Raw genomic sequence first — 26,074 nt, 5'->3', positions numbered from 1 at the left:
GCGGGACTGGGGAGCATCTGGTGCGCTCGCGTCTGCACAATGCGCTCAAGGCACTATTTGGAATTTATTTCACAGGCTATCCTTTCGATGGATAGAGCAATGCTTGTTTCTTCCTCCATTCAAACGTACGCTGCATCAATCCACCAAGTCTGTTCCAACAGAAGGACGTAAATGGTTGTCATCATCATCTTTGCTGCTCCTACTGTATGTGGTCCTTGGGATTTATTGCTTCAATTTGAAAAGTAGGATAATTCAATGATGTCGATATCGCTGTTGTTCCTGTTCTACCCGTCTGTTTTGCTCTTCTTTGGCTTTGGCTGCCGGTACGCTTCGAGCTTTGTGTGTCCGGGGATCTGCCGGTGTTCCTCCAACACAATTAGATGTAACAACCTCACGGAGAAGTCCGTTCCAATGAGCGAAAGGGGTCCAAGACTGTAAGTGATTTATATTACATCTGAGCTGATTCATATTTTGTGGATGGACATGGTAACAAGAATTTACATAATATTGGTGCGCATTTACACACGGGTCAAATCAATTGGAACCAGAGAGCATGCATGCAAATACAATGTTAAATTAGTTAACTGTTTTTTTTAATGAAAGATTAGGCATGTATGGTGGTGTTTTAAAAAGCACAAATGCTCAATTCTATTATTATTTGCCTTGATAGACTACTATTGGTGTTACTTTCAGAAAATCTATCCATTACATATAACATATGTCTACGGGGCGGCAGGTAGCCTAGTGTTTAGCGCGTTGGGCCAGTAACCGGAAAGTTGCTAGATCGAGTCACCGAGTTGACAAAGTACAAATCTGTCGTTTTCCCCCTGAACAACGCAGTTAACCCATTGTTCCTATGCCGTCATCGTAAATAACATTTTTTTCTTAACTTACTTGCCTAGTTAAATATATATATATATATATATATATATATATATATATATATATATATATATATATATATATACTTTAAACGTTTCCATTGGGTACGCTGTGGATGCACAGGATGTTCCTAAGCCTTCTAAATCTACGAAAACGTGCTCTCTATGCATTTGAAAAATCCCAGCAACATATTTTTTGTTGTTGCTTTATACCCAAGAAGCTCTAGCTACTGAATTGATATAATGGTCCGGATACCTTCCTCCAGTCCTGAGAGGCTGACTAAGAGAAGTTATGTTCTGCTGTTTCATCCTCAAATCCCTAGGCTCTAAAACACTATGTGGCCAACGTTGTGGATTTTTTATTACTTTATTTGGATATGACTAAATGCAGGTGTTCTATTGAATTCTACTCAATTTGAAACATACTAGCCTGTGCGTGTGTCTGTGTGTGTGGAGAGAGTTCCAAAGTTGTAAATGAGTTCAAAGCAAATCTCTCTTGGCAGAGTATAGAGGCCATCTCCTGCAGTCAAGTTTCCATTAAAGGTATAGCTCACTTTTCTGAAGTTTAGTTTAGGATTGCTACATGTTGCAAAATTGTGATCCAGATTATTCTTGAAATAAATAACCAGTTAATGGATTTACAAATGTTTCAGAGGACACAACAACACCCTATAGAGAAGTCGAAAATAAGGCTTTAAAGCTGTCTGTCTGTAAGCCACGTTTTGGCAGGGGGTTTTGGGGTTTTGGCATTATAAAACCCCTATAAGTCTTCTCCTAGATAATTTGCTGAGGTCATTTTTACACAGCAAATTCTCCAGTGTTAAATCAACACTGACAGTGTTAAATGTAACATCTAGTTAGTGTAAAGCCTTTTTTGCATATTTCCTAGAGGGCCTTGCCTGTCGAGTGAATTGTAAAGTTATGACTGTATTTGTTAGGGACAGTGACATAGTTGTTGTGTTCATAAATGTTCAGTCCTATGGCCTTCACCAAGTGAGATACTAAGCTAATATGTTAACATTCAAATGTAATTATTCAACACAATAACAAATATTTAGTAAGGCCTTATTTTTTACCTTTAAGTTTTACCCTAATACAGTGACCTGAAACTCATGTTTTTCAGGCCTGCAAGTCACATTATGCTGGCTTGCAAAGTGATGTGTAATTCTTATTGGAATCCAGCCAGAGTGGGGATATCCAACATTTAGAATTTTTATTCCCCTGCAGCCTGCATTCAGAACGACTGCAGGTTTGGAAACCCAAGACATGAGACTACCTAAGACATCTAAACTGGAACAACCATTTCAGTAACGGGTGCAATAAGTCACAGATTGGATTAGTTTATAAAAATGTATGTAATTTATATTTGAGTAGCATAATATTAATCAATGTACATGCAAAAAAATAGATATTGAAACAAACAATTTCAGTATAGCCTTCTGGGAAATATGATAATGATGGGCGTGGTTTTGGTTTAACACTGGTTATTAACGCCAACACTGGTGTTCTTTTGATCTAATGTGTTTTAATTTAACACTTACATCATTCATTTAACACCAGTATGAAAATGTTAACTGAATCATGTTCAGGCAGTCTTCGCAAATGACCATGTTGTACCTTTAAGAGGCTAAAGCCACAAAATACCTAATGGATTGGCATGGTATCAGTTATCTGTTGTTGATGTTTCAATCTAACATTTCTAGTGTTGATTCAGGAGAAAACTATGTTTTTTGTTCCCAAATCCTAATCAAATTTTATTGGTCACAAACACGTGTTTAGCAGATGTTATTGTGGGTGTAGCGAAATGATTGTGCTTCTAGCTCCAACAATTACACAACATATACCCAATACACGCAAATCTAGTAAAGGAATGTAATTAAGAATATAAAAATATATGGACTAGCAATGTCAGAGTGGCATAGAATAAGATACAGCAGAATAGTATAGGATACAGTATATACATATGAGATGTGTAATGCAAGATTTGTAGACATTATTAAAGTGCCTAGTGTTCAGTTTATTAAAGTCTATGTATATAGGCAGCAGCCTCTATGTACTAGTGATGGCTATTTAACAGTCTGATGGCCTTGAGATAGAAGCTGTTTTTCAGTCTCTCGGTCCCAGCTTTGACGCACCTGTACTGACCTCGCCTTCTGGATGATAGCGGGGTGAACAGGCAGTGGCTCGGGTGGTTGTTGTCCTTGATGATCTTTTTGACCTTCCTGTGACATCGGGTGCTATAGGTGTCCTGGGGGGCAGGTAGTTTGCCCCCAGTGATGCGTTGGGCAGACCGCACCACCCTCTGGAGAGCCCTGCGTTTGCGGGCGGTGCAGTTGCTGTACCAAGCGATGATACAGCCCGACAGTGTCACGGCCGTCGTAAGGAGGAGACCAAGATGCAGCGTGGTCAGCGTACATATTCCTTTATTTATTATGACGCCGACAAAAACAATAGACAATCCAAAACAACCGTGAAGCTAAAGGGCTATGTGCCACAAACAAAGTTAACCTCCCAAAAAGACAGGTGGGAATAAGGGATACCTAAGTATGGTTCTCAATCAGAGACAACGATAGACAGCTGTCCCTGATTGAGAACGCTACCCGGGCAAAACATAGAAATACAAATAATAGAACTAAAGAACATAGAATACCCACCCCAAATCACACCCTGACCAAACCAAATAGAGACATAAAAAGGATCTCTAAGGTCAGGGCGGACAGTACCCCCCCCCCAAAGGTGCAGACTCCGCCCGCAAAACCTGAACCTATAGGGGAGGTTTTGGGTGGGCATCTATCCGCGGTGGTGGCTCAGGTGCGGGACGCAGACCCCACTCCACCACTGGCTCACCCCACTTTGATGGCACCTCTGGTGTGGGGACCCTCGTCGCCGACCCCGGACTGGGCACCCTCGTAGCGGGCCCCGGACTGGGCACCCTCGTTGCGGGCCCCGGACTGGGCACCGTCGCTGGAGGCTCCGGACTGGGGACCGTCGCTGGAGGCTCCGGACTGGAGACCGTCGCTGGAGGCTCCGGACTGGAGACCGTCGTTGGAGGCTCCGGACAGGAGAACGTCGCTGGAGGCTCCGGACTGGAGAACGTCGCTGGAGGCTCCGGACTGGAGACCGTCGCTGGAGGCTCCGGACTGGAGGCCGTCGCTGGAGGCTTCGTGCCATGACTCCTCCAGGAGGCTTCTTGCCATGGATCATCACTGGAGGCTTCGTGCCATGGATCATCACTGGAGGCTTCTTGCCATGGATCATCACTGGAAGCTTCGTGCCATGGATCATCACTGGAGGCTTCTTGCCATGGATCATCACTGGAGGCTTCGTGCCATGGATCATCACTGGAGGCTACTTGCCATGGATCATCACTGGTGTGAGGAGACGTACGGGCAGTCTGGTACGTGGAGCTGCCACAGGGCTCACCAGGCTGGGGAGACATACAGGAGGCCTTGTCCTTGGCAGAGGCACCGGATACACTGGGGCGTGGAGGCGCACTGGAGGTCTCGAGCTTAGAGCCTGCACAACCCGTCCTGCCTGGGTGGTTATCTTCCCCCTGCAAACGCAGGGCGCTGGCACAGGATGCACTGGGCTGTGAAGAAGTACCGGAGACACAGTGCACAGAGCCGGCGCAGGATATACTGGGCCGAGGAGGCGCACTGGAGGTGTGGAGAGCAAGGCTGGCACAATCCGTCCTGGCTGGATGCTCACCCTAGCCCGGCAGATGCGGGGAGCTGGGATGTATCGCACCGGGCTGTGAACGCGCACTGGAGACACCGTGCGCCCCACCCCATAACACGATGCCTGACCAGTACAACGCTCGCCACGGTAAGCACGAGGAGTTGGCTCAGGTCTCCAACCTGACTCAGCCAATCTCCTCGTGTGCCCCTTGGGCTTCCTTGCTAGCCGTGTTCCCTCGTAACAACGCCGTTCCGCCTTTGCTGCCTCCAGCTCCTCCTTGGGATGACGATATTCCCCAGCCTGCCTCCAGAGTCCTTTACCGTCCAGAATTTCCTCGCAAGTCCATGAATCCCCCTTACCACGCTGGTTGGTCCTTTCTTGGTAGGAGGTTCTGTCACGGCCGTCGTAAGGAGGAGACCAAGGTGCAGCGTGGTCAGCGTTCATATTCCTTTATTTATTATGATGCCGGCAAAAACAATAGACAATCCAAAACAACCGTGAAGCTAAAGGGCTATGTGCCACAAACAAAGTTAACCTCCCACAAAGACAGGTGGGAATAAGGGCTACCTAAGCATGGTTCTCAATCAGAGACAACGATAGACAGCTGTCCCTGATTGAGAACCCTACCCGGCCAAAACATAGAAATACAAATAATAGAACTGAAGAACATAGAATACCCACCCCAAATCACACCCTGACCAAACCAAATAGAGACATAAAAAGGATCTCTAAGTGACAGACAGGATCCTCTCGATTGTGAATCTATAAAAGTTTGAGGGTTTTAAGTGCCAAGCCAAATTTCTTCATCCTCCTGAGGTTGAAAAGGCGCTGTTGTGCCTTCTTCACCACACTGTCTGTGTGAGTGGACAATTTCAGTTTTTCAGTGTTGTGTACACCAAGGAACTTGAAGCTTTCCACCTTCTCCACTGCGGTCCCATCGATGTGGATCGGGGGGTGCTCCCTCTGCTGTTTCCTGAAGTCCATGATCATCTCCTTTGTTTTGTTGACATTGAGTGAGAGGTTATTTTCCTGGCATCACACTCCCAGAGCCCTCACCTCCTCCCTGTAGGCTGTCTGGTCATTGTTGGTAATCAAGCCTACTACTGTTGTGTCATCTGCAAACTTGAGGATTGAGTTGGAGGCGTGCTTGGCCACGCAGTCATGGGTGAACAGGGAGTACAGGAGGGGACTGAGCACACACCTTTGTGGAGCCCCAGTGTTGAGGATCAGCGAAGTGGAGTTGATGTTTCAAACCTTCACCACCTGGGGGCGGCCCGTTCGGTAGTCCAGGACCCAGTTGCACAGGGTGGGGTTCAGTCCCAAGGCCTCGGGCTTAATGATGAACTTGGAGGGTACTATGGTGTTTAATGCTGAGCTATAGTCTATGAACAGCATTCTTACATATGTATTCCTCTTGTCCAGATGGGATAGGGCAGTGTGCAGTGGGATGGCGATTGCATCGTCTGTGGATCTATTGGGATGGTAAGCAAATTAAAGTTGGTCTAGTTCAGTTACCTTTGTCTTCTTGGGTACAGGAACAATGGCGGCCATCTTGAAGCATGTGGGGAGAGCAGACTGGGATAGGGAGAGATTGAATATGTCCGTAAACACACCAGCCAGCTGGTCTGCGCATGCTCTGAGGACGCGGCTAGTGATGCCGTCTGGACAGGCAGCCTTGCGAGAGTTAACACGCTTAAATGTCTTACTCACATCGGCCACGGTGAAGGAGAGCCCACAGTCCTTGGTAGCGGGCCGCGTCGGTGGCACTGTGTTATCCTCAAAGCGGGCAAAGAAGGTGTTTAGCTTGTCTGGAGCGAGACGTCAGTGTCCGCGTCATGGCTGGTTTTCCTTTTGTAGTCCGTCTGTAGACCCTGCCACAAGCTTCTAGTGTCTGAGCCATTGAATTGCGACTCCACTTTGTCTCTATACTGACGTTTTGCCTGTTTGATTGCTTTGCGAAGGGAATAAATACACTGTTTGTATTCTGCCATATTCCCAGTCACCTTGCCATGGTTAAGTGCGGTGATGTGCGGTGATGTGCGCTTTCAGTTTTGCGCGAATTCTGCCATCTATCCACGGTTTCTGGTTAGTGTAGGTTTTAATAGTTACAATAGGTACAACATCTCCTATACACTTCCTGATAAACTCAGTCACTGAATCCGAGTGTATTTGTCAATGTTTTTCTCGGAAGCTACCCGGAACATATCCAAGTCCGTCTGATCAAAACAATCTTGAAGCGTGGGTTCCGATTGGTCAGACCAGCGTTGAATAGTCCTTAGCACGGGTACTTCATGTTTGAGTTTCTGCCTATAGAAAGGGAGGAGCAAAATTAAGTCGTGGTCAGTTTTGTCAAAAAGAGAGCGGGGGAGGGTCTTATAGGCATCCCTGAAGTTGGAGTAACAGTGGTCGAGTGTTTTGGCAGCGCAAGTACTACAGTCGATATATTGGTAGAACTTCTGTATTGTTTTTCTCAAATTTGCTTTGTTAAAATCCCCAGCTACAATAAATGCAGCCTCAGGATATGTGGTTTCCAGTTTGCATAAAGTCCAGTGGAGTTCTTTTAACATGTGAATATTTTTCACGAGATGTCACAAGCACTGCAAACAGAAATTACTTGTTAGGATGTCACCGGTACTTCAAAAAACAGTCACAGTGTTTTCAACTTACATATTTGACAGACTTCAACTATCTTTTCTTATATAGTCTTTATTTTTCAACATGGCCTCACCTGCAATTTGAACTCACAACCTCTTGGTTCACATCTTCCTGCTATGCCACCATGGCTGTGTCAGTGAATGATTTCACCTGTATTCCTACACTTTGGACATCAAAGTAAATCTCAACTTTGTATAATACACACACAAAAAAATTATCATAGTTATTCAGGAGTAACATTAAAGCAGGAAAATGTGCCCCACCAACATTAGACAACTATACAGAAAACCCTCAAATTGCTGAAATAAGTAAATGAAATTAACGATGCAAGAATAGCCAGAAAAAAGACATGCTCCGGAACTTTGGCGACTAGTAAGTCTTTTTTTAACCTCCCGCTTTGGGCTGGATGTGTCAATGTGTAGTTCGTACATGCATAATCTATAAGCAGAATTACCGTGTTACCTCAATTAGCCACAAAATCCCTAGTTTGAAAGTGACTGTTTTTCTGAAAGCTGTGATGCATCATTTTCCCTAAATTTTCACCCTCGTGAGCCAGCCTCCTAGCAATTAGAGTTCAATCAATGAGCTTCAGCCCCTCGTCATTTGAGTGACAGCTACCAAGATATACACACAGCAGAGTGAGAGAGAGAGCAATGACATGGTGCACATATCTGGACATATGTGACGTAGTACGCAATTGTCGGGGATCACTTTTGGCTCGAGTGCTGCTTTCAGAACTACTGGCCAAAAAGTATACAAAAGTATCGGACAATCTCCTTAACTGATAACTAAAATAGCAGCGTAGATGGCACTCTTTTGCTAAGTGCAGAGATGTATTACAGGTAATGAATCTGTAGTGGACTTCTGAGAATGCTACAGACTTTTTGGAGCAGCAGAAATGTAAGTGTACCCCTAACTCCAGAGGTTGTGAGTTCAAATCCCACTATGGTCATACTGAAAAGTCAGTACTAAGTTATCATGTCGTCATTGATTAAAGCTTTTTATACTATTTTAGCTGAACAGTTAAAAACCGCCATACCATTTACCATTTATCAACAACAACAAAAAACATACCATTTAATTATTTCCCTTGCAAAAAAAAACTTGAAATTTGCAATTTCACAATGTGAAATCATGTGAAAACAAAAGAGACACATGTGAGGTCAGATGTTCACATGTATTACATTTAGAGATCACATGTTAACATGTTTTCACTTCACATGTGGAATTGCAAGTTCACATGTGAAAAACAAAACATGTGAAATCACATTTGCAGTTCCACATGTAAGAAACATTCAGATGTGAAAATATAACTCTCACATGTGGAATTGCATTTTTGCATGTGAGAAACGTTCAAATGTTGTCATATATGTAGTTTCCTGGTATCTCATGTTGAAATTTTGCATCCCCATGTTGTCACATTTATTTCACATGATGTCAAATGTTTTCACATGTGTAGTTTCATGTTATCACATGGTGTTTTTTTTTTTTTTTTACATGTTATCACATTAACTTCACATGTGAAACACTTGTGATCACATATGAAATTAATTTGGTCTTCATGTCCCTGACATCACTTGCTCAAATTCTAACCAACTGTTGAGACCCCAACTGAGTTCTGAAAAAAATAATATAAACAACAATTTTGGGAAATTGATCCGCGGGCCTACAAAACGGGGGCCGTCTGTTTATATCTTCCAAACCACAGAGTTACATTAAAGCGAACTAATCGGCCATTCCATTTGAGTGACTCTGTCTTCCATTTCTTATTCTAATGTCACGATGGGCCTCGTATGAGGTTACATTTGCTGGTGGTTACATTAGCTGGTGTTTGGACATCTGTAGGGGCTCGGCTCAATGAGGAGGCCTGTCAATGTGGCTTTTGTAAATCAAGAGATTGTCCAAACACTCTGACACACAAATAAAAACAAGCCCTTGTTCCCTGCATTAGTGGAGAGCGATGGGTCTGAGTGATTCATCAAGTCTGTTACAGTTGTCTGTTACAAAATAGCATTGTTCAATAATTGTGTCAGTATTGTCTATTGAAAAAACAGAAAAATACTTTTGGCCATTACTGTTATACAGTACATGATGGAGTTCAAAGTTAACAGTGTGCTGCTTTATGTACAGTGCGCTCCAAAAGTATTGGGACATTCACAAACGTGTTGTTGTTCTGGCTCTGTACTCCAGCCATTTGGATTTGAAATGATACAATGACTATGAGATTAAAGTGCAGACTGTATTTTCATCCATACCAACTGAACTGTTTAAAAATCACAGCACTTTTTGTACGTAGTCCCCCCATTTTAGGGGAGCAAAAAATTCATTTTTATGTGTATTAAAGAAGTCAAAGTTTAGTATTTGGTCCCATATTCCTAGCACTTACATCTAGCTTGTGACTCTACAAACTTGTTGGATGCATTTGCTGTTTGTTTTGGTTGTGTTTCAGATTATTTTGTGCCCAATGGTAAATAAGGTATTGTGTCATTTTAAAGTCACATTTATTGTAAATAAGAATACAATATGTGTCTATACGCTCCTACATTAATGTGGATGTTACCATGATTATGGATAGTCCTGAAAGAATCATGAATAATGATGCGTAAGAAAGTTACAGACGCACAAAAATCATACCCATGCAATAAATATAACCTCTCCTGTTATTGTAATGGTGAGAGATTAGCATGTCATGGGGGGTATGATATTTGTTCTCACTTTCTCATTCATCATTATTCACGATAAAAAAAAAAGCCAAATATCCCATTTGAGAAACATCTGCAGTGCAGACTCAATATCTCCTGTCATGAAATGCATACTTCTGTTCGACTAGATGATTAGCAGTCCCATATTGCATTAGATTTTACACTGTTCATACTAATGTCAGTTTGACTATAGATTAGAATTTATGGACAAAGACCTTAAAATAAATCTGATTTTTTATATAATTAGCTTTTTTAATATAAAACTTTGGAGTTATTGGAGATGTATCATAAACCATTGAATAGTGTATTTATGTAGTTATTGAAAGTGTAACATTATCTGTGAAACATTTTCTTATATCAAGCTGTTTATTTGAAAATGAAAGACCTGTTACTTTGAAAATAATCTCTATGTCACACCCTGATCTGTTTCACCTGTCTTTGTGATTGTCTCCACCCCCCTCCAGTTGTCGCCCATTTTCCCCATTATCCCCTGTGCATTTATACCGGTGTTCTCTGTTTGTCTGTTGCCAGTTTGTCATGTCTGTCAAGTCAACCAGCGTTTTTGTATCAGTTCTTGCTTTTCCACCGTCTCTCTTTTCTTTTCCTCCTGGTTTTGACACTTTTCTGTCCTGAGCCTGCCCGCCTGACCCTGACCCTGAGCCTGCCTGCTGTCTTGTACCTTTGCCCCGTCTCTGGATTATCCGACCGCTGCCTGACCTGAGTCTGCCTGCCGTCCTGTACCTTTGCCCCTGTTGCTGTAATAAACATTGTTACTTCGACACAGTCTGCATCTGGGTCTTACCTTATTCTGTTAGTACGAACTTGCCATGACTGACCCAGCAGACCCGGGCCAGCTGCGCGATGCCATCTCCTCTCAAGGAGCCACCATCGGGGGGCACAAGGAACTGCTTCGTGGCCTTATGGAGGGGGTCCAAATGTTGGCTGAACGACATAACCGGGCATTGAGCAGTTTGCTGGAGCGATCCTGCGGGTTGTTATGGGAGGCAGCCTACCACAGCCCCTCAGTAACCCAGCTGCTAGCAGCACCGTCTCATCGGCCACTCCACCTTCTCGGGAGCCCCGTTTACCCCCCCACCCCCGGAACGCTTCAATGGAGAGTCGACCATATGTTGGGCGTTTCTAGCTCAGTGTACCCTCATTTTCGAGCTTCAGCCCTCCTCCTTCCCCTAGGCTATCTTGGAGCGAGCCGATCTCATCACGCTGATGTCCGGGAGGACTCTCACCTGGGCTACTGCTGTATGGGAACAGCAGCCGGCCATATGTGTTAGTCTGGAGGGGTTCATGGGAGAGGTGAAGGTTTTTTACGCCCCGTTTTCCTGGAGAGAAGCTGCCCGGGAGCTAATCCAGCCTCGGCAGGACTCCTGCAGTGTGGCTGACTATACAGTGGATTTCCGACTCCGGGTTGCTGGCCTTCTAGGCAGAGTTGCAAAGAAAAATTGTTTTGTGGGGGGTTTGTATCATTTGATTTTCACAACATGCCTACCACTTTGAAGATGCTAAATATTTTTGAATGTGAAACAAACAAGAAATAAGACAAAAAAACTGAAAACTTTAGCGTGCATAACTATTTACCCCCCCAAAGTCAATATTTTGTAGAGCCACCTTTTGCAGTAATTACAGATGAAAGTCTCTTGGGGTATGTCTCTATAAGCTTGGCACGTCTAGCCACTAGGATTTTTGGCAAAACTGCTCAAGCCCCTTCAAGTTGGATGGGTTCCGCTGGTGTACATCACTCTTTAAGTCATACCACATATTCTCAATTGGATTGAGGTCTGGGATTTGACTTAAACCTCTCGAGTGTTGCTTTAGCAGTATGCTTAGGGTCATTGTCCTGCTGGAAGGTGAACCTCCATCCCAGTCTCAAATCTCTGGAAGACTGAAACAGGTTTCCCTCAAGAATTTAGCGCCATCCATCATGCCTTCAATTCTGGCCAGTTTCCCAGTCCCTGCCGATGAAAAACATCCTCAAAGCATGATGCTGCCACCACCATGCTTCACTGTGGGGATGGTGTTCTACGGGTGATGGGAGGTGTTGGGTTTGCGACAGACATAGCATTTTCCTTGGTGGCCAAAAAGCAACATTTTGACTCATCTGACCAGAGTACCTTCTTCCATATTTTGGGGGAGTCTCCCACATGCCTTTTGGAGAACACCAAACGTGTTTGCTCATTTTTTTCTTTAAGCAATGGCTTTTTTCTGGCCATTCTTCCTTAAAGCCCAGCTCTGGGGGCGTGTACGGCTTAAAGTGGTCCTATGGACAGATACTCCAATCTCCACTGTGGAGCTTTGCAGCTCCTTCAGGGTTATCTTTGATCTCTTTGTTGGCTCTCTGATTAATGCCCTCCTTGCCTGGTCTGTGAGTTTTGGTGGGCGGCCCTCTCTTGGCAGGTTTGTTGCGGTGCCATATTCTTTCCATTTTGTAATAATTGATTTAATGGTGCTCCGCGGGATGTTCAAAGTTTCGGATATTTTTTCATAACCCGACCCTGACTTCTCCACAACTTTGTCCCTGACCTGTAAGGAGAGCTCCTTGGTCTTCATGGTGCCGCTTCCTCGGTAGTGCCCCTTGCTTAGTGGTGTTGCAGACTCTGGGGCCTTTCAGAACAGGTGTATATACACTGAGATCATGTGACAGATTATGTGACACTTAGATTGCACACAGGTGGACTTTATTTAACTATGTGACTTCTGAAGGTAATTGGTTGCACCTTATCTTATTTAGGGGCGTGATAGCAAAGGGGATGAATACATATGCATGCACCACTTTTCTGTTTTTTTATTTTTTAGATTTTTATGAAATCAAGTAAATTTTTTCATTTCACTTCACCAATTTGTACTATTTTGTGTATGTCCACAACTTCAGACAGGGAATTATTTCAAGAACACACACTTCCTTGACTGTTAACAAAATGTCTTATTTGACTTACTAAAAGTAAACACATACTATTGTATTAAATTAAAGTTTGGTTCCTTTTCGATGGTCTGTCAAATAGTTTAAAAGTAAATTTTATATAATATTGTCATTCTGACTGTTCCCATACTTCTCAGGGTCCTGAAGCATCTGACTATGAGCACTATAGCCAGCCACACCTTTGATGGCCTGAGAAGAGTCCAGCATATGTGAGTATCAAATATCAATCTGGGGTTGATCCATATCAATTCAATTGCTTTTTGACCAGACCCCTTTTGATTGTGAATTGTTCAAAATAACCCGTTTTTGCTTGGTGGGTCTTTTAGAGAAATCGGTCAAAGTGTTGCCTTGGAAACTATAGAGACCCTTGCCTTCAACAATCTTCTCGACCTCAATGAAATGTGAGTGTGTTTCCCCCCAGGGGTAGAACATGGATCCTCAAAGAAGAGTTAGGTTGCTTTCTTGTATGGGCTGATCTTTCTTCTAGATGGTGTTCTAGATTTGCAAGTGATGTATGTGACGTTTAGTAATATGTCATTGTAAGTGACGTATAACTAATATGTCAGCTTGGGTGACAACAGTATAACTAAAATGGTTAAATGTCACTCTTTTGACTTATCCTACTGAGACCATGTTGCGAATATATTGTAAAGGGACTGGCTGAAATCAAGCGGGTTCTGTATATCAGATGTGTGCTGTATGTGACGTCATATACATTTTTGTTTCGCAGCTTCATTAAGAACACACGGAGCCTGGTGCACATCGCTCGAAGGACGTTCAACAACCTTCCTAAGCTGCGTTATCTGTGAGAGGCCTTCTGAACTTTAAGAGATACCAGAGACCATACCGTACTATACTATGTCTGTGTCTCAAATGGCACCCTATTCCTATTATAGTCCACTACTTTGTATTCCCTTTATAGTGAACTACTTTTGACCAGGACCAGGGCTCTGGTCAGAAGTAGCGCACTATAAAGGGACTATGCTGCCATTTGGGATGCAACCTATCTATCTCTGCATAGTGAGGACTTGTTCCACTCTAGATAATGCTACCTGTCTGGTTTATTCATTCACATACTTTCTTATACTCTGCTACAATGTACATGTTGACACTTTGACCTCACAATAGTTCATTTCAGTTCAGTATATCTTTATTGTTCCCAGTGCATATACTGTGTGTATAAAACATTATGAACACCTGCTCTTTCCATGACATAGACTGACCAGGTGAAACCAGGTGAAAGCTATGATCCCTTATTGATGTCACCTGTTAAATCCACTTCAATCAGTGTAGATGAAGGGGAGAAGACAGGTTTTAAAGAAGGATTTTTAAGCCTTGAGACAATTGAGACATGGATTGTGTACTGTATGTGTGCCATTCAGAGGTTGAATGGGCAAGACAAAATATTTAAGTTCCTTTGAACGGGGTATGGTGGTAGATGCCAGGCACACTAGTTTGAGTGTGTCAAGAACTGCTGCTGGGTTTTTCACGCTTAACAGTTTCCTGTGTGTATCAAGAATGATCCACCACCCAAAGGACATCCAGCCAACTTGACACAACTGTGGGAAGCATTGGAGTCAACAAGGGCCAGCATCCTTGTGGAACACTTTTAACAGCTTGTAGTCAATGCCCCAGCAACTCAATATTAGAAAGATTTTCCTAATGTTTTGTACACTCAGTGTATATTGTACATACAATACATAGAAACTATATGATACAATATACATAAGGGATAGCAAGACCTCGGTAAGGTAGAGCAAATAGGTTATTATTGTGTTATGAAGTAATATAATCCAGTCTTGTTATGCATTAACAGGAGTATATCCAACACTGGGATAACAGTGTTTCCTGACATGACTTCTATCCATTCTCTGGAACCTTGGAACCAAAATTTTGTCTTGTAAGTATGTGAAGAAAAAAACGGGTGCTCCAACAACATGAGAAGAGGTGCTGCCTTAAATCCTAGTGGAGTCCATAAGAGGTAGAGATGCGAAAACTCTCTATTAAAAATATTTTTTACATTCGAAATTCATTAAAAACACTGTGACTTTCATCAGACAGAGTCTTGTAAGTATGGTTCAGTGACGTTGAAGGACTTGTCGACACTGTTGAAAAGTAAATATAGGCCTAAACAGTATTATATCAACTTAATCAACTTAATGGGAGACCAGATGCTGCTGGAAGTGGTGTTGGAGGGCCAGTAGGAGGCACTCTTTCCTCTGGTCTAAAAAATATCCCAATGTCCCAGGGCAGTGATTGGGGACACTGCCCTGTGTAGGGTGCCATCTTTCGGATGGGACGTTAAACGGGTTTCCTGACTCTCTGAGGTCATTAAAGATCTCATGGCACTTATCGTAAGAGTAGGGGTGTTAACCCCGGTGTCCTGGCTAAATTCCCAATCTGGCCCTCAAACCATCACGGTCACCTAATAATTTACGATTGGCTCATTCACCCCCCTCCTCTCCCCTGTAACTATTCCCCAGTTCGTTGCTGTAAATGAGAACGTGTTCTCAGTCAACTTACCTGGTAAAATAACGGATAAATAAAAAATACATAAATAATCAAAAATGTGTCTTACAGGGATATCTGTGACAACCTCTATCTTCTATCAATACCAGTAAATGCTTTCGTTGGCATGACAACTGAATATACTGCAATGTAAGTACTGTGTTATTATAATGGCTAGACGTACTTTTTCCAATCCAAAGGAGAATATAGTCCTAAAAGCCTGAAGTGTGAAAATGATATTGCTATACCGAATGACATTTAAAGTCACTAACTCTCATTATTGCCTACTCAGGATCTGGGATCTAGGCCTTAATGCCAATGGTGTTAACATTGCTTTCTCTCTATTCCAGGAACCTGTTCAACAACGGCATTAGAGAAATACAAGACTATGCCTTTAATGGGACCAAGATAAATAAATTGTAGTATTTCCCATACTTTTAACATTTCAACTTATTTTTTTACAATGATAGCAAATGGCTAAATAAACCTGTATCAATAAACAATGCTATTTACATGTACTTTGTTTTATGTGTTCTCAGGGTTTTAAAGAATAACCGAAACCTCAGAGTGATCCATAGGGAAGCTTTTAAAGGAGCGGTGGGCCCTAGGATACTGTAAGTGACACGCTTTAAGACTATCAATATTTGGTCTTTATTCTATGTTTCCTTTATTTAGTCAGGTTATCACAAGACTATATGAAGTCATGGTAACCTTCCCACAGCTGCAGGGATCAACTACACATACTAGAAAGGCATGCAGTACACACACTGTAAGTCACTTTAGAAGTCGAAAATCTATCTATTGCATGCGCTTCTGCTTCTAGCTCCATTGGAATTTGTACAGTACCAGTCAAAAGTTTGGACACACCTACTCAATCGAGGGTTTTTCTTTATTTTTACTATTTTCTACATTGTAGAATGATAGTAAGTACATCAAAACTATGAAATAACACATATGGAATCATGTAGTAACCAAAAATGTTTTATCTTTTATATTTGAGATTCTTCAAAGTAGCCACCCTTTGCCTTGATAACATCTTTGCACACTCTTGGCATTCTCTCAACCAGCTTCACCTGGAATGCTTTTCCAACAGTCTTGAAGGAGTTCCCATATATGTGTGCACTTGTTGGCTGCTTTTCCTTCACTCTGCGGTCCAACTCATCCCAAACCATCTCAATTGGGTTGAGGTCGGTTGATTGTGGAGGCCAGGTCATCTGATGCAGCACCATTACTCTCACTCTTGGTCAAATAGCCCTTATACAGCCTGGATGTCACGTTCTGACCTTAGTTCCTTTTTTATGTCTTTATTTTAGTTGGTCAGGGCGTGAGTTGGGGTGGGCATTCTATGTTGTTTTCTATATTTTTGTTCTGTTATATTTCTATGTGTTTGGCCTAGTATGGTTCTCAATCAGAGGCAGGTGTCAGTCGTTGTCTCTGATTGGGAGCCATATTTAGGTAGCCTGTTTTCTAGTGTGTTTTGAGGGTGGTTGTTTCCTGTGTTAGTGTTTGCACCATACAGGACTGTTTCGGTTGTTTGTTTGTACTTTTGTTATTTTGTTCAGTGTTCTGTTGAGTTATTAAATATCTCATTATGGACACTTACCACGCTGCGCATTGGTCCGATCCTTGCTACTCCTCCTCAGACGAAGAGGAGTGTGTTGGGTCATTGTCCTGTTGAAAAACAAATGATAGTCCCACTAAGCGCTGTGTAAGGGCTATTCTACAATGTATAAAATAGTAAAAATAAAGAAAAACCCTTGAATGAGTAGGTGTGTCCAAACTTTTGACTGGTACTGTAATATCCTCAAAAACCTTTGTATCCTCTGTGTTGAGTGAATGAGTTACGATGATGACAGCTTCCATCCATTCTGAACCCTTTGCCATGTCTGTAATTAGAGCTCTGATGAATGCCTGAGTGAGTGAGTGAGTTCATTAGCGAGTGAGAAAATGAATTAATAAAAACCTTTATTATGATTGTGTTTTCGCGGTATGTTTTCCAGAGATGTCTCGTCGACGGCGATAGAGACTTTGCCATCCCATGGCCTCAATTCTGTCGTGGAGCTGGTTGCCCGTACAGCCTACGGCCTAAAGAGACTACCCCCTTTCAGGGGTCTGGGCAACCTGCAGAAGGCACACCTCACCTACAACAGCCACTGCTGTGCCTTACTCACCTGGGACACACACAGGTGGCATAACCCCATTCACACCAGAAGAGGCTGGTGGGAGGAGCTATAGGAGGACAGGCTCATTGTAATGGCTGGAATGGAATGGTATCAATCACATCAGACATATGAAACCACATGTTTGACCCTGTTCCATTTCAGCGAGCCGTCCTCCTATAGCTCCTCCAACCAGCCTCTTCTGATTCACACCAGGGCCAAGTGTCAAAGGCAGGATTTGAACCTGGGTCTCCCACAGGAGAAACCAGTGTCTTGACGTTAGACCAAGAGGAAACTTTCTTTAGGGTTGACGGACAGGGATTTTCTCATTTCGAGGGATATAACTAGTAATTAAGTGGGCTATTCCTAGTATAAGTTTGGAATTAATGAGACAACGGTCTTCAATACCCTTCAAATGAATCCCATGAATTGTTTACAGAATGCAGCTGGAATCAGTCTCTAGGGCATGGTTTAAGATAATGTAATCTCGGAACCCAAAACCAAGTAGTGTTTTCTGGACAGCTAACAGTCTATTACAAGAGACTAAATATATTGTATCTCATTTTAGGTTGGGGGCCCCGGTGCACGTTCGATGCGTGCCCGTTTGGTAATCTGGCCCTGTGTGTGTGTGTGTGTGTGTGTGTATGTGTGTGTGTGTGTGTGTGTGTGTGTGTGTGTGTGTGTGTGTGTGTGTGTGTGTGTGTGTGTGTGTGTGTGTGTGTGTCGCAGCTCTCATGCCAGTCTCTCCTTATTACTTTTAACCAAATCAAATGTTCATGTCCTAATATAAGTGATACTCTACCACAGCTTTATGATAATGTCTTGAGAATCAAAAACATATGTCTCTCCGACTGACTGTTTCCCCAAAGCATATCAGTACAAGATCAAAGCATGACCACGTTGCAGTTCCTCTGGAAACAAGCAGCAAGAGGTTGGGAGCCCACAGATAGCATATGATAGAAAAATGTGTAGAATTGCAGGAAATTTGCTTTAAAACTGCAACATGTTCCCTCGGCCTCATGGCAAAATGTGTAGAATAGCAGGAAATTAGCTTTAAAACTGCAAGATTGTATAATAACATTGTAAAACTGCCATTTTTCTCTCTGCACCATGGCAAACTGTGTTGAAATGAAAGAGGTCGGTGCCCAGGGTCCCAAATGCGGTAACTGGCTCTACACACACACACACACACACATACAGCTGTATTTTCATGAAATGTAAGGACTTTTTGGAGTGTAACATTTTTGGAGCATTAAAAATCCTATTTAAAAATCCTATTTTCCCTAACCCTAAACCTAACCCTAATACTTAATAACCCTAACATTATACCCAAAAACCCTTTCACTAAGCCGAACCCCCCCTAACCCCAAAACCCTTAAAATACCATTTGAACAAATTCAGGACCTGAAAAAAGTCCTGACTGTTCAAAACAGTTCTTGTTTTCCTACCTTTTCAGGATATTAAGGTGAAATGTTAGGACATTGGGGTCCTGATAATGTAGGAAAACAAGTGCACGCGCACAAACAAACACACACTTTGTCTCTCTCTCTCTCTCTCTATCGCTCTTTCTCCCACTCCCCCTCTCTCTTTTACTGTAATCATTCATGCTCACAGGTCTAACAACACAGGATCATAAATGGGAACAATATCTGTTTCAGTCTGTTGCAGTTTATCAATGAGGTTCACAATGAAATCAAGACCAGACACTCATGGTAGTATGCTCCAAAAATAGAGATGGAAAAGAGAGAACACCTCCTATCTTTTTGATCATTTTGATCATGGCTTCTGTGATGGCATTAACATTGCCATTTTTGGCTATCTTGTGGCAAGTGCGCCATCTATACATCTCTATGGCTCCAAGCTGATTTTGAACACAGATTTAATTTACCTTTATCTCCCCTAGGGATTCTCCAATCAATGCAGCACAACATAATGGATCTAGGCCTACGTATTGTGATGACAGTCCGTCTGAAAAGTGAGTTTCTTTTGCTTCTTCGTTTACTACTTCAGTAGTTTAAATGTTCAGTGCAGCCATTTTTATCTCAATATCAAATAATTTCTGGTTAACAATTATGCGACTTATTGTGATTATTTTAAATAAAAAATTTCAATTTTTGCAATTTCTCAAGCAAGAATTTTGAGTGGGGAGGGGAAAACGGAAAATTTGCTGTTATTGGCAGAGAGGTTTGGTACTCTCTTTCTTATTGATTTATTAACTAATGTACCGCATGGTGATGTCACCATAAAGGCCAAAACTCCATCCCACCAAAAAAACAACTCTTACACTAAAAGGGCATTATCATAATTTTCACAATTTCATATTATTATTCCAACCTCATAGAGTGGAAATATATATTAAACATGGTAAATCACGTTTTTGACTGCACTGGGCCTTGAAAAACTAAAGTCTGAGTTCCCCAAATAATTATTCATTACATCATGGAATTGCTAAGTTTGTAGATCCATCCGTTTTGACTAAGAGACATCTTCAGTGAAGGTGCCTTATTTGCCTAATTCCTAATTTGAGTAATTAATCATCTATTGATTATGACTTTTCAGGGATCCCATTTAAACTATCTGATTAGAAATGCCACTACTTGTCTGAACTAAAGTGAGCTGTTTTTCATCCAGTCCTGCAATACTAGTGACACATCATGATCAATCATGACCTTTCAGTTATGACCTTTCATCTCTCCACCTTTGAACTATGGAAACAGGTTTTTCTATCTAGCCAATGGATTGTAGCCTCATATTACCAGACTAATTCATGTAAGTCCACAAGATCTGTCTGGCTCGCGACGCTAAAAGCATTAGTCTTTCGGGGGAAAAATAAATGTCAATATAATTATACAGTCATAAAACTTTAGTGACCATTGACCTACTCTTTACAGCTCTCGCTTCCTGTACCACCAGGTTTCCAGCTGGTATGGTGGAGTCATCCGACACATCCCTACTGGTGGAAATACATGGAACAAATGAAGATATCGAAGATGAGTCCTACGGAGGTGTGGATTTCCAGTATCCAGAACTAGGGTTATACTGTCAGACCAGACCAACACTCCAGTGTACACCAGAGGCTGACGCCTTTAACCCGTGTGAAGACATAGCAGGTAGAATCAAGAATTGCTGCACTCAACTCAGCTTAGTCCCTTAGCAAAAGTCTTTGGATGCAGAGTTAAAAAGACAAACTGGAAAAGGAAAACCCTCATTCACTGTAATAGTCTTTAGACGTTTTAATGTTATTTCAAGCAGTCAAAAGGTCAAACAAACGGACAAAAGTATTTGGATGCAGGGTTAAGAAGACATAAACTGGGAAAAGAAAACCCTTATTCACTGTAATAGTCCTTAGACGTTTTAATGTATTTCAAGCAGTCAAGAGGTCAAACAAACGGACATGTTTTGGCGACAGCCTTTTACTGAAAGAACAGAAGGCCAAGGCATGATGCACAAACATTCAGAGATTACTTTGTCCACTGTTATTTTTCTGTTTTACTATCTTTATTTCTTAATAATAATTGTAAAAATGGTATCTAATGTTGTTGCGCACCTTTACATGTATTTTCTGTGAGAAATGTGTTGTATAAATGAAGTTTGATTGAGTTTGACTGTTTTTCCCTTGTTAACTCCAGGTTTCAGTTTTCTCAGAGTCGCCATCTGGTTCATCAACATCCTGGCGATCATTGGCAACCTGACGGTCCTCCTCATCTTCTTCACCAGCCGCTGTAAACTCACCGTGCCACGCTTCCTCATGTGTCACCTGGCCTTCGCTGACTTCTGCATCGGCGTCTATCTCCTTATGATCGCTGCGGTCGACCTCCACACCCGAGGCCACTACAGTGAGCACGCCATCGATTGGCAGACGGGAGCAGGTTGTAGTGCGGCGGGCTTCCTGTCTGTGTTCGGTGGGGAGCTGTCGGTTTACACGTTGTCGACTATCACTCTGGAGCGCTGGCATACGATAACTCATGCCTTGCAGCTGGAGAAGAGGCTAGGCCTGGCGCAGGCTGCTGGCATCATGGCTGGAGGGTGGTTGATCTGTCTGGGGATGGCCATGCTCCCCCTGGTGGGGGTCAGCAGCTACAGCAGGGTATATAATGCACTGTACTATAAAAAAAAACAGAACAATGGACGGCAGAGTATTCCTAGTGCTTCTAAACAGAATAGTGGCTGACATTTTCTGTCCATTTTTCAATGATTCTACATGTTGAATCCACGCAAATAGCCACCACTAGTCTGCACCCAGCAGGTGGTTGCTATAACACACTGCAGCGACAGAACGCAATGACCATCCATTGTTGTGTTAAAAAACACACCGCAGCAACAGCAAGTGATGGCCGTCCATCGTTGTTGCTATAACACACCGCGGCAAAAGAAAGCAATGACCGTCCATCGTTCTGTGTGTTCTTTACATTATTTTCCCAGAGGAGAAAATTGGTTAGGACACTTTTTTTCATTACTGCTGTATATTAAATAACACAATAAATATTTTTCAGGTGAGCATGTGCCTTCCCATGGACGTAAAGACTCCTCTGGCCCAGGCTTTCATCCTCCTGCTCCTCCTCTTCAACGTGGGGGCGTTCCTGGTGGTCTGCGTCTGCTACGTCCTCATCTACCTGGCAGTACGGAACCCCCAGTTCCCCAGCCGCAGTGCAGACGCCAAGATCGCTAAGCGCATGGCTGTCCTCATCTTCACCGACCTCCTCTGCATGGCACCCATCTCGTTCTTCGCTATATCTGCAGCCTTTAAGGTTCCGCTCATCACTGTCACCAACTCCAAGATACTCCTGGTGTTGTTCTTTCCTATCAATTCCTGTGCCAACCCTTTCCTCTATGCCATCTTTACTAAGGCTTTCAGGAAAGATGTTTATCTGTTACTGAGTAACATGGGCTGCTGCGAGAATATAGCTAATATGTACAGGATGAAGGCCTATTGCTCTGAGAATTTGGTGAAGAGTAGTTCTGAGAACAAAGGGACTCTGATTTGCACAACACTAAGGATGGACCCTCTGCCATTGCAGAGCCAACAGCTGAAAGATGATGGAGATTTGGGGACAATCTGAAATGGCACCCTATAGCTGAAATACATTTTATCAAAGAGGATGAAGAGTAGACTAAGCTTTTTTATTTTGTTCTATTCATTATCATCAACAGTAGCAACAAGTGACCTTACAGTATGGTATTTTGTAGTGAAATTCACTGGTTACTACAGTCTTACTGGGGGGGGGGTTGTTGTTCGGATGGGACTTTTCTTTAACTTTTTTCTTTAACTGGGTCTTACAGTAGATCCAGGATTGTCTGCAATTTACTGTAAATCAAAGAGACGGTAAACATTTGAACTCCAATGTAATTCTCATATGGCTAAATGTGTCATTCAAGCAAATTGTATTTAAATAAAACAACATTTTCTGTTGGCATCCCAGACTTGCTTGGTGAATCAATCCTACACTATGTACCTGTTTTGTAACAGAATAACTATTCAAATATATATATACATATTTATTTATTTTACAGTCATATGTAATATCTTCAAGCAGAGGCTGTCTGTAGACCATTAGAATGAGACTAGTGTCCACAGACAGTGGTTAGACCAAGTGTAAACCAGCCTTGCATTTCACATAAGGCTCAATGGCGACCCACATTTTTTGCAAAAAAATAAATAATTCAGAACAGCGAAAACTTGACTTCAGTGAGTTCAAGACAACTGGGAAGTCGGGAATAAATGAGCTCTGACTGGAAAAATACGTTTCGAACGGTCATCCAACTTGGAATTGTACATTCGGCCTCTTTCTAGAGCTATGACCTGAAGATCAATGACATCATGATTCGACCTTGTTTTTTTCAGTTCCCAGTTGTTTTGAAAGCGCCATAAATTCAAAGAATACCAGACTTTGATGAAAAAATTTCCCCATGAAGAACCGCTGCGTCACCTTCCTGTTCAAGTGAGCACAGCACAACAAGGTGTCTAAAAATGTATTGTATGCTGCTGCTTAAATTATGTAATATGCCAGGGAGATATGTATACCGTAGCTAAGAAAGTAATACTAAGTGTATGTTGTGTAGTAAGATGTTAGTAGCCCATGCGTCTCACCATAATAATTTGGTCTATTTACTGCTCTTTATTTTCTTTACTGTTCTGACCTGGTGGTGCACATGTAGCCTATAACCTGTTTTAGAGAAATGTAATCATCAAATATTATAAGAGCTTTCATTGTCTGCTTCAATGCCCCCTTTACTTATCCTATGGTTCTGACTTGGTGTACAGGGAGAACACTGTAACAACGGCCCATGTTTTGAATTCTGTCGCTGTACATTTCAAAAGTGCTAAACAAATAGTTGTATTGACTATGTCCGTCCTAGCTCACTCATTAATGTCTTAATCGAAATGACGGATTGCCTCTTATCAGCTTGTTGTCCCCTTACGTCATAGTTTGTACACCTCAATTGTCATTAGAAACCACATTTGTTTAAACAAGTCAGCCATATCAGCAATTTTTTTTTAAAGGCAGTAAATGAACTGTTTCGCTGCCAGACAAGGCTCCGCTGATCCCGTATGTTGCAGTGGTAATATGTTGGAACTGCTGTTGGGACAGCTTTATGTAGACCCTAACAGTTTGTGGGCACCGTTTGTCACCGTTATAGTTCAATTAATGTATTGTTTAGTGTTGTGTTGTAGTGACTTTGCTGGCATACACCCCACTTTCTTTTTTTTTGCCCCACCAAGATTTACATGCTGAAATCGCCACTGATGAAGAAAGGTCTTTCTTGGTCTATTTTGCTTGAATAGCAGTATTGTGCTCAATAGTCAAAAGGCGGCGCACATATGAAAATGGGTCCCCATTAATATCAGATAACGGTGTGTTTTTATAAAATGTGTTGTAAATGCGAGCCTATCCTTTATTATTCTAATCTTAGTCAAATCCCCTATTGTCCATGGACAGAAGACAATGTTTACTTTTGTGAGGATTCAAAAATGTGAATGGTTAGATCATTCACACATCCACACACACATATGTATACACTGACTGTACAAAACATTATGAACACCTGCTCTTTCCATGACATAGACTGACCAGGTGAAAGCTATGATCCCTTATTGACGTCACCTGTTAAATCCACTTCAATCAGTGTAGATGAAGGGGAGAAGACAGGTTAAAGAAGGATTTTTAAGCCTTGAGACAATTGAGACATGGATTGTGTACAGTATGTGTGCCATTCAGAGGGTGAATGGGCAAGACAAAATATTTAAGTTCCTTTGAACGGGGTATGGTAGTAGATGCCAGGCTCACTGGTTTGAGTGTGTCAAGAACTGCTGCTGGGTTTTTCACGCTTAACAGTTTCCTGTGTGTATCAAGAATGATCCACCACCCAAAGGACATCCAGCCAACTTGACACAAGTGTGGGAAGCATTGGAGTCAACATGGACCAGCATCCTTGTGGAACACTTTCGAGATCTTGTAGAGACCATGCCCAGACGAATTGAGGCTGTTCTGAGGGCAAAAAGGGGTGTAGCTCAATATTAGGAAGGTGTTCCTAATGTTTTGTACACTCAGTGTACATCCATGTACACTTCACAACTGCTGCTACCAGACTCTTATTTACTATTGCTAATACTACACATTTCAAACACCCCCCAATCCTCCCTTCTCTGATACATGTGTAAATATTGTACTATAAATTGTGCCTTCCTGTATCATACTTGTGCTAAAATGTCTATTATATTCTTATATTGTATTATTTCTTATTGTTGTTGCATTGTCGAGAAGGAACTTGCCAGTATACATTTCGTTGGACAGTGTATATCATACATATGACTAATAAAACTTGAAACTGAAACCTGTTTTAGGCATACATTTTATTGTTTTATCATTGCATTATTGGTAGAACAGTGCACAGTAGTCTAATGTATCTACTCAAGGCACAGTGGGCTATCAGCTGCTGCAAATATATGCTGATCAAAATGTAATAATGAGATCAATATGGGTAATCATTGAAGGGAATGAAGAGTAACCGCCCAAAAGTGGGATCCCTCAAAAACCTCTAGTGACATCACCAGAAAAGTTTACCCCTTCCAGAGAATCATTACAGTTCTCCTAGCAGCAGGATATTATGCTGGAAGGACGATCCCGGATTTATATATATTTTTTGAAAGTAAGAGTCCCCCTGCAAAGACATGCTACATTTTTGGAATATCAATGTTCTGTTTAGGCTATATTTAAAGAAATACACTTATATATGTTATTGGAATTACTCAAGAGTCTGGAAAACTTAAATTGGTCTCTTTTGCTGGGCAACTGGTTTAATAAAGGGCTGATAACTCCTTACTCCACCCCCTCCATTGTCCTCAAAGCAACACTGTATATGAATGACATATTGGCTTATAGTGAAAAACTATTCTTTGTGCCAATGTAAAAGTTGGATTGGGAGTACTAGTAGGGTCTGTAGAATCGATATATGGTGTCATTTCATAGGGGACTGAGGTCAAAATACCCAACAGGACTTTTAACTCTGCCCCTTCCATTGCCATCAATGCAATAGGGTCTTTCTATAAATAATGGGGCC

At 42.1% G+C, this 26,074-nt stretch overlaps 1 protein-coding gene across 2 annotated transcripts; it reads left to right on the top strand.

Annotated features, from left to right (window-relative positions):
* lhcgr (luteinizing hormone/choriogonadotropin receptor) lies at window positions 1-25,352 on the top strand. Of its 2 annotated transcripts, XM_055889993.1 has the most exons (14): window positions 1-434; window positions 12,986-13,057; window positions 13,175-13,249; window positions 13,579-13,653; window positions 14,665-14,748; window positions 15,429-15,506; window positions 15,707-15,775; window positions 15,896-15,970; window positions 16,078-16,125; window positions 17,357-17,542; window positions 19,419-19,490; window positions 20,429-20,625; window positions 21,145-21,602; window positions 22,009-25,352. In XM_055889993.1, the coding sequence occupies exons 1-14, from the start codon at window positions 256-258 to the stop codon at window positions 22,573-22,575; spliced, it is 2,235 nt and encodes a 744-aa protein (XP_055745968.1). In that variant the 5' UTR covers window positions 1-255; the 3' UTR covers window positions 22,576-25,352. The 2 variants fall into 2 exon arrangements, with proteins under 2 accessions (XP_055745968.1, XP_055745969.1); XM_055889994.1 differs by lacking the exon at window positions 16,078-16,125 and having other exon boundaries at window positions 2-434.
* Window positions 25,353-26,074: the final 722 nt, after the last annotated feature.

This window comes from Salvelinus fontinalis, chromosome 30, assembly GCF_029448725.1.
Source record: "Salvelinus fontinalis isolate EN_2023a chromosome 30, ASM2944872v1, whole genome shotgun sequence".
Taxonomy (NCBI): domain Eukaryota; kingdom Metazoa; phylum Chordata; class Actinopteri; order Salmoniformes; family Salmonidae; genus Salvelinus; species Salvelinus fontinalis.
This window is presented reverse-complemented; position numbering and strand designations above follow the sequence as displayed.

Bases quoted from the DNA above. Each gene is read 5' to 3' on its own strand.
- lhcgr (XM_055889993.1), top strand. From the start codon at position 256: ATGATGTCGATATCGCTGTTGTTCCTGTTCTACCCGTCTGTTTTGCTC. The intron at 15,971-16,077 runs GTAAGTGACACG...ACCTTCCCACAG, and splicing joins GCGGTGGGCCCTAGGATACT to CTGCAGGGATCAACTACACA. The intron at 19,491-20,428 runs GTGAGTTTCTTT...CTGTACCACCAG, and splicing joins GATGACAGTCCGTCTGAAAA to GTTTCCAGCTGGTATGGTGG.